The sequence below is a fragment of the Oncorhynchus masou genome, chromosome 8 (assembly GCF_036934945.1).
Source record: "Oncorhynchus masou masou isolate Uvic2021 chromosome 8, UVic_Omas_1.1, whole genome shotgun sequence".
In the NCBI taxonomy this organism is placed as follows: Eukaryota; Metazoa; Chordata; class Actinopteri; order Salmoniformes; family Salmonidae; genus Oncorhynchus; species Oncorhynchus masou.
This window is the reverse complement of record NC_088219.1, coordinates 9892450-9900977: the sequence shown is the minus strand read 5'-3', so window position 1 is coordinate 9900977 and position 8528 is coordinate 9892450. Positions and strand designations below refer to the sequence as shown.

The 8528-nt window shown below is 42.0% G+C and overlaps 1 protein-coding gene across 1 annotated transcript; it reads right to left on the bottom strand.

Annotated features, from left to right (window-relative positions):
• Positions 1 to 4002: 4002 nt before the first annotated feature.
• On the bottom strand, positions 4003 to 5114 carry LOC135543853 (trophoblast glycoprotein-like). Its single transcript, XM_064971176.1, has one exon. The coding sequence runs from the start codon at positions 5112 to 5114 to the stop codon at positions 4023 to 4025; it is 1092 nt and encodes a 363-aa protein (XP_064827248.1). The 3' UTR covers positions 4003 to 4022.
• Positions 5115 to 8528: the final 3414 nt, after the last annotated feature.

Genomic DNA, 8528 nt, shown 5'->3' with positions numbered 1-8528 from the left:
CATGGCTTTCAATTTTTGCCCACCTCAAATCAAATGTTATTGGTCACATACACATGGTTAGCAGATGTTATTGCAAGTGTAGCAAAATGCTTATGCATTTCTAGATCCGACAGTGCAGCAGTATCTAACAGGTAATATCTAACAATTACACTACAAAACCTAATATCTAACAATTCCACAACAAAACCTAATACACACAATCTAGTAAAGGAACGGGATAAGAATATATAAGTATCAAATATATGGATGAGCATTGACAGAGCGGCTAAGACGCAATAGATAGTAAAGAATAGATAGATGGATACAGTACTTACAGTTGAAGTTGGAGGTTTACATATACCTTAGCCAAATACATTTAAACTAAATTTTTAAATACATTTAAAAATAGTAAAACTTCCCTGTTTTTGGTCAGTTAGGATCATCGCTTGATTTTAAGAATGTGAAATGTCAGAATAATAGTGGAGAGAATGATTTATTTCGGCTTTCATTTCTTTTATCACACACCAAGTAGGTCAGACGTTTACATACACTCAATTAGTATTTGGTAGCATTGCCTTTGAAACGCTTTGGGTAGCCTTCCACAAGCTTCCCACAATAAGTTGGGTGAATTTTGGCCCATTCCTCCTGACAGAGCTGGTCCAGCTGAGTCAAGTTTGTAGGCCTCCTTGCTCGCACACGCTTTTCAGTTCTGCAAGCAATTTTTCTATGGGATTGAGGTCAAGGCTTTGTGATGGCCTCTCCAATACCTTGACTTTGTTGTCCTTAAGCCATTTTGCCACAACTCCGGAAGTGTGGTTGGGGTCATTGTCCATTTGGAAGACCCCATGATATCAAGCAAAGGCCTTGAAATACATCCACAGGTACACCTCCAATTGACTCAAATGATGTCATTTAGCCTATCATAAGCTTCTAAAGCCATGACATCATTTTCTGGAATTTTCCAAGCTGTTTAAAGGCACAGTCAACTTAGTGTATGTAAACCTCTGACCCACTTGAATTGTGATACTTTGAATTATAAGTGAAATAATCTGTCTGTAAACAATTGTTGGAAATATTACTTGTGTCATGGACAAAGTAGATGTCCTAACCGACTTGCCAAAACTATAGTTTGTTAACTCAGGAAATTTGTGGAGTCGTTGAAAAACGAGTTTTAATGACTCCAACTTAAGTGTTTGTAAACTTCCGACTTCTGCTTTACACATGAGATGTGTAATGCAAGATATGTAAAAAAATGTAAAGTGGCAGAATTTGTTCTTAACTGACTTATTCCAATGAATGTGGTCTGTAGTAGTCATTGTTCAAACCTGAACAAATACACTCCTAGAATCTGTAATAATTCTTGCATTTTATTTATTATTTATTTATTTTATTTAACTAGATAAGTCAGTTTAGAGCAAATTCTTATTTACAATGATGGCTTACCCCGGCCAAACACTAACTCGGATGATGCTGGGCCAATCGTGCCCTGCCTTATGGGACTCCAAATCACAGCCGGTTGTGATACACCCTGGAATTGAACCGGGTTCTGTAGTGACGCCTCTAGCAATGAGATGCAGTGCCTTAGACCAATGCACCATTCGGGATCAGAATTGTGTGTGATACTAAAGAGCCAGATATGGTTTCTATGTTAAGGAAACCAATGCTTAGTTTTGATATTGTGGCTACTAAATGTGAAAGTCTTTAATAAAGAATATGTTTGAAAACATTACTTCAAGTGATTGATCCAACTTAATTTCTTGATTTAGAGGAACTTTTTTAATTATATGTTACCCAATTGAATACATTTGGCTAGGTAACTCCAAATTAAAAGGTGAACTTGGAACAAGATAAACACAAATGGGTTGTGTTTACCTGAAATACCTTGTATATACACAAGTATGTGGACACCCCTGAAAATGAGTGGATTCAGCTGTTTCAGCCACACCCATTGCTGGCAGGTGTATAAAATCGAGCACACTGCCATGCAATCTTCATAGACAAACATTGACAGTAGAATGGCCTTACTGAAGAGCTCAGTGAGAGAGAGAGAGAGAGAGAGAGAGAGAGAGAGAGAGAGAGAGAGAGAGAGAGAGAGAGAGAGAGAGAGAGTATAGCTTGTTCTAAGGGCCCTAGTCTATTGTAATGCTCTAAGGGCCCTAGTCTATTGTAATGCTCTAAGGGCCCTAGTCTATTGTAATGCTCTAAGGGCCCTAGTCTATTGTAATGCTCTAAGGGCCCTAGTCTATTGTAATGCTCTAAAGGCCCTAGTCTATTGTAATGCTCTAAGGGCCCTAGTCTATTAGGGCCCTTAGAGCATTATAATAGACTAGGACCCTTAGAGTATTATAGTCTATTATAATGCTTTAAGGGCCCTGTCCATGAATCTGATCTCTGTTTAGTTGACCAATGAAAATGGCAGCTGTGTGTTAGAGAGGAAAGTCAAACGAATGTTACTCTACCTCCCCACCCTCCACCTCCCCATTCCCCACCTCCTTGTCCTCGGGAGACACCGGTCCCGCCGAAGCCAGTTTGACCTTGCCGTTAAAAACCAAACAGCCACGGTCGCCTGCAGAGACCGTTAATTAACTGTGCCGGGGTGAGGCGGTGGGTTTATAGGTCCATCATCTTTGTCCTGGTCTTAGTCATGGCGGTGATGAGATTAAACTACATTCCGTTCTGCCATAATCACATCACCAATCCCTACTTACCACCCGCCGAAGTACCGGCCCTCTTTTAATTAGGTGGTGTTGAAACGTGCAGTTAGCCAGGCTTGAAACGGCTGGTAATGTGAAAAGATGTGTCTTGCCCCGAAGTGATTCAGAAACAGATAGAAGTTCCAGAACTTCCAGAGTTCTGTTCAAACAAATTCTCAGAACTTTTAGAATGTCCCTCGGAATGCTCTAAATGCTCTAAAGACCGCAGAAATGGATAATCCACAGAGGATTCTTCATCAACATTTTACATTACATTTTAGTCATTTAGTAGCCACTTACAGGAGCAATTAATCATGTTTGTCACTATTTCTAATAGCATGCAAAATGTTGTAAATGAATTAAGTAGAATAGGCCTCTATATGCAACCATTTAGATGATTTAGATTATAGGCTACAGTACACGGATACTGGAGGTGTGAAATGGGTCGTTATTACCATCAGTTCATAAAGGTAAAGGGGTTGTTAGACATCATGACACATGGAAGTATGCGACATCAGTTTAACACCTAGGGATTGGTCCACCTGCCACTCTGGCATAGCACAGATTACCATGCACACATGGACGCATCCACCTCTCTCTCTCTCTCACACACACACACACACACACACACACACACACACACACACACACACACACACACACACACACACACACACACACACACACACACACACACACACACACACACACACTCCTGTGTCTCACAAGTTATATGTGCATCGAAAACATATCTATCAGAATGAAGGAGCCATGCCACAGCAAACAGACTATTCCTTTGAGATAACTGTGGGGTGGTTGTACAGTACAGAGGCAAAACATACTTCAACTATTATTCATATTTTAGCATATGCAGTTTGGTTTTTAATAATAGAGACCCTTTTTCTACTGTAATTCCAGATTATACAGTCCGTTTTCATTATCTTCATACTGATAAAGTAGTTCAGAATAATCTGTAGAAGGAACTCCAACGATGTATTCTGTTGTGAAGTTAGTGCATGATTCAACTAAGTTATGCAGGCGGCTCAGTACATTTATGTTTTAAAAGTCTCATGTTCTCATGTGGAAGATAAGCATGTTCTGTTTTGTGTTGTAAATGGTATAATTACAGATGTGTACAATATGGATCGTATTGCCACCTCTTCAACGTAGGCTTATTGTTGCCTTTGAATAGCCAAGTCTGTTGTTTTCCAACGTCATATGACAAGTATTATGAACAACTACAGCTGATAACAAACTGATACTAATAGTTCATCCGTTCAAGGACAGTTTACTCTGTATATAAAAAAAATGGTGGATATATGGCATCGATTGACGAGTGAACATTGAACGTTAAACGGCGACGTTAGCCAACCGGGGATCGGAGTCCTGCTCGTACCGGTAATGATACACTTCCATCTGGTCGCGGCACGCATCGCGGATATTGTTGAGCCACCGTTTGATTCCTCTCCGGTTTAGATAGAGCACCATGAGGAATACTATGCCGATCAGCGCCAGGACTATGCCCAGGAACACGTAGGACACCGCCTCTAGGTTCTCATTGAGACAATCCACGTCCTCACCGCGTAACCACTCTATTGGAATCCCCTTCTTGGCATCAGGCTCTGCGCACAGGAGGCGCGCGGCGTCCACACACTGAGAAGAGTTCTTTAACCAGAAGTAGAACGACTCCAGCTCACAGTTACACCTGAACGGGTTTAGTGATAAATAGACGCGCACTTGCTTTTGACGGTACAAACTGGAGACGTCCTCTTTACCAATGTTCTCAATTGAGTTATTGGTTAAAACTAAAGTGTGAATGTTGAATGCATCCAACCTTGAAATGGGTATGGTTTTCAACCGGTTGCCAGATAGCTCCAGCCGGTGGAGGTTGCATAAAATGTCTCCATGCAATGCATTGGAGAGCTGCGCCACAGCCGGTGCGAGGAGGGAGTCATTCAGGTAAAGAGAGCGGAGCTCCTGCAGACTGTGAAATGCCCGGTCTGAGATGTACACCAACCGATTGTGACTCAAATCCAGCAAACGCAACCGTGGGAGTCCTGTGAAAGCGTCAGCCTCGATCACCATGATTCCATTATGTGACAGTGAGAGGGTCGTTAGCTCGAGTTTTGTCCCGTTATTCGAGGAGAACCCTCCACCCGGCAAGGTTGAGATGTTGTTCCCCCGGAGTATTAACGTGGTCGCCCACGCCGGTATGTCTCCCGGTAACTCGGTGTCCTCGTTGTCACGGCAGGTCACTGTCCCGGAGTCTCTTGCACAGATACAGGATAACGGACACTCATCCTCTGCTCTGACAGAAGAAAACAACAACAACAAACAGACAAACTCCACCGCTGATAAACAAAGACACTGGCCTTTCAGAATAGGAAGAACGCCTCCTAAAACGTCCCCACAGTAACACTTCTGTGTCGTTTTCCTTTCCATTTTTACAGTAGAGGTCCAAACCTACAGGGAGACCGGACACACTCCAGTCTCTGTTAACCACAAGTGAAGTAGTCTCTTCGGTCAGTTGAATGACAAAAAAAAACACTCCGTAGTCTTTATTCTTCTTCGTTCTCATGTTCCTTCTCTTTCCAAAAATATGAATGAGTGGAAGAGGAAGAGGTTGCGAGTTTGGGAGCGGACAGCAGCTCCTTTTTCTCTCCCCCTACCTCTCTCTCTCTCTCTCTCTCTCTCTCTCTGATGTGTTTTTGACGTCTCGTTTAGTGAGTGAGTCAGACAGACAGACGGACAGACAGACAGACGAGAAATCCCTGTAGCACTCTCGTGTGATGGAGAGAACCCCACTAAACACTTCAGTTGAGCTCTCTGAGAGATAGAGAGACAGATAGACAGAGAGACAGAGAGACAGAGAGACAGAGAGACAGAGAGACAGAGAGACAGAGAGAGAGAGAGAGAGAGAGAGACTCATTTTAGATTACCAGAACAGAAGAGGAGACTTGACAGTTGACACTGGTCCTGGATAGACACCCTAATTTAAAACAGCCAGCTGAGTGCTATCACTTCAACCCTTCGCCTCCGAGCCTGTTACTATTCACAGTCACTAGCCTACTATCACAGATGCTAGTCTACTGCCTTTCTGTCAAATGCTAGTCAGTTGCTGCTACAGTGTAGGCCCAATTGTTATACCATTGCTTTAAAGAGCACTCAATTGTTGCTTTGAAAAGTGATTAGCTATTATATGACTGTGACACAAACAATGTCCCAACTTTCATAGCCTACTGTTTGGTACAAACGGATGAGTTGGCCATGAATACTGAATATCGTGTTTACATGTGTTGTTGACTGTAGAGTACAGGATAGACACTCTGGGGTCATCCCATAGTCTATTGATGATCTGTATGACATAATCTAGTCATCTATTCTCTGTTACTATAGATTACCCATGTGATTATACTAACTGTTGATTATATGTATGAATATGTATCCAATATGTATTGAAATTGAGCAAGGTGAGTTGTAACTGTCACATTTTAGATGACCTTAAGGATGATCAAAAACAGGCCTATTTCTCTTATTATATAAGGGTGCCTCAGGGTGCATCAGGGCCAGTATTCATAGAAGCTCACAGATTAGGAGGGCTGATATAGGATACGTTTTGCATTTTAAATCCTAGGCTAATGAATAAGAAGGGGGACCTGATCCTAGACTCCTACTCCTACTCTGAGAAACGTTATAAATACGGGCCCAGTAGTTTTGGCTGACTCGCAGCTCTGTGGATCACCTTAATGATAAACGAGGCTAAATACTGTCATATAATTCGGAAAACCGGGGTCTGGTGTCTCGATGAGAGATGCCCCCTCACCTTGTGCCTGTCCCACCCGGTAAGATTTAGGGATCGGGGTGAAAGAGTGCAGTACATCAGGGACATCTATGCCACTGGTGGCGGGCGTATAATTTACCGCCTGGCTGGCAGCCTCTCTGAGAAGCGCTACAGTAAATTCCATTTCGCATCATACTTCAATTATAATGGCCACGGATTTACAGCGGCCCCTTGCTTGTTGCAAATCAGTGGCGGTAATTACGTTGGCCAAGTGTTTGTGTGTGTGTGTGTGTGTGTGTGTGTGTGTGTGTGTGTGTGTGTGTGGTGTGATTATGCCGGCCAGTGTGTGTGTGTGTTTTGTGTGTGTGTGTGTTCTGTGTGTGTGTGTGTGTTCTGTGTGTGTGTGGGTGTGTGTGTGTGTGTGTGTGTGTGTGGTGTGTGGTGTGTGGTGTGTGTGTGTGTGTGTGTGTGTGTGTGTGTGTGTGTGTGTGTGTGTGTGTGTGTGTGTGTGTGTGTGTGTGTGTGTGTGTGTGTGTGTGTTTATTTGTGTAGTCAGTCCTGTTTAATGGGCTTCAACCAACTGCTCTGTGATTTATCATTGTGCTTCTGGAGTGGAGCAGCACACTTTTACCAGATTGCTTATTCATTTATCCACTAGAGCGACAGCTACTAAATCCTACTGGGTTATTTCTGTTAACAAAACCATTTGTGTCAATTGATTTAAAAAATAATAATAATAATTTATTTTTTACAAATTAATTTAGACTAACACAAATTGTAAATGTGCCAATTGTAAATGAGAACTTGTTCTCAACTTGCCTACCTGGTTAAATAAAGGTTAAATAAAGGTGAAAAAAAGAACTCTTCAGAAGGATTCAGAACCATGGACAGCAGCCACCACCCAGACCACTGGATAAGATATCAGCAGCTCCACTCTTCGTCTCAAATAGCTATAACCTACATTGCACTACTTTTGACCAGAGCCCTAAGCGTCTTCCATATATTGTGGCCTTGAATCCGCCGTAGGAATAGCTAGAAATAATAAGATGAATTTCCGGTAATATGGATAACTATTGAAAGATAGCTGATATGCGTTTTTTTACGTTGTACTGGACACGGTACAACCTTTAGTAGGCTGCTAGCAGGCTATTCAGACGGCCAAGTGGGACACAAGGCTGTTTGTCTCAACTCAGTCACGAAGAGAAATAACTTTGAAGCTGTTTCTGATTAATAAACAGTGTCATGCAGGTGGGTGGTAACATTAAAATAAAACCCAGCCCTGAAACAAAACGTAGGCTGAAATGAATTTGTGCAAAAATATCATAGGAAAAGACACCTCATTCACACAGATTTGCACGAAGTGGGCAGTTCGGATTTGTCTCTTCAAATATATCAGACTTTGACTAAAACGATCATTTATTGACTTAAAGCTAAAGTTGCCACGAGCAGCACCGAAGACATTGATACATGCACGGGTTCGCGTCACGCTGTTACATCGCGGTAGCCAGGGTACCAACACAGCGGAGAAGTTGAGCCTCGCGCGTCAACGCTCTTAGTTGTTGCGGAAATTGACCCACTATACCGTTTACTTTCTGCATCTAGGTCATATCGCTGAGTCTACCTTTAAACAATTTTACAACATCATTGGTACGCTCTGGCCATCGTCTTTGAGCTTAAAAAATAAAGTGGATTTCTAGGGTTTTCAGTACATTTATCTAAAGCCATCCTTTTACATTTGCTATACTTTTTAATTCGCATTCTCCTCGACAGACACATTAGAATATATGGAGAGACCGTTCAGAATATTAGGGATCAATGAAGGAAAGCCATACAAATACACATCTCATTTTCAGCAGAGAGAAAGAGAGAGATTTTATAATAATGCTGCTGCTCTTGTTTTTCAACAAAGTGGTGCATGGAGCTTGTTGTTGGTGGCCAATCACAAGTCATCAAAGTGGCAATAGGCTACAGTCATTGAGCCTCCATGTGTGGCAAAAATTAGGAGATGTCTAATAAATGGAAGATGGAATTAAAATGATGGAATTAAAAGTTAAAGGAAAAGTATAGGCTACAAT

Coding starts and splice junctions, on each gene's coding strand:
- LOC135543853 (XM_064971176.1), bottom strand. CDS start 5,114: ATGGAAAGGAAAACGACACAGAAGTGTTACTGTGGGGACGTTTTAGGA.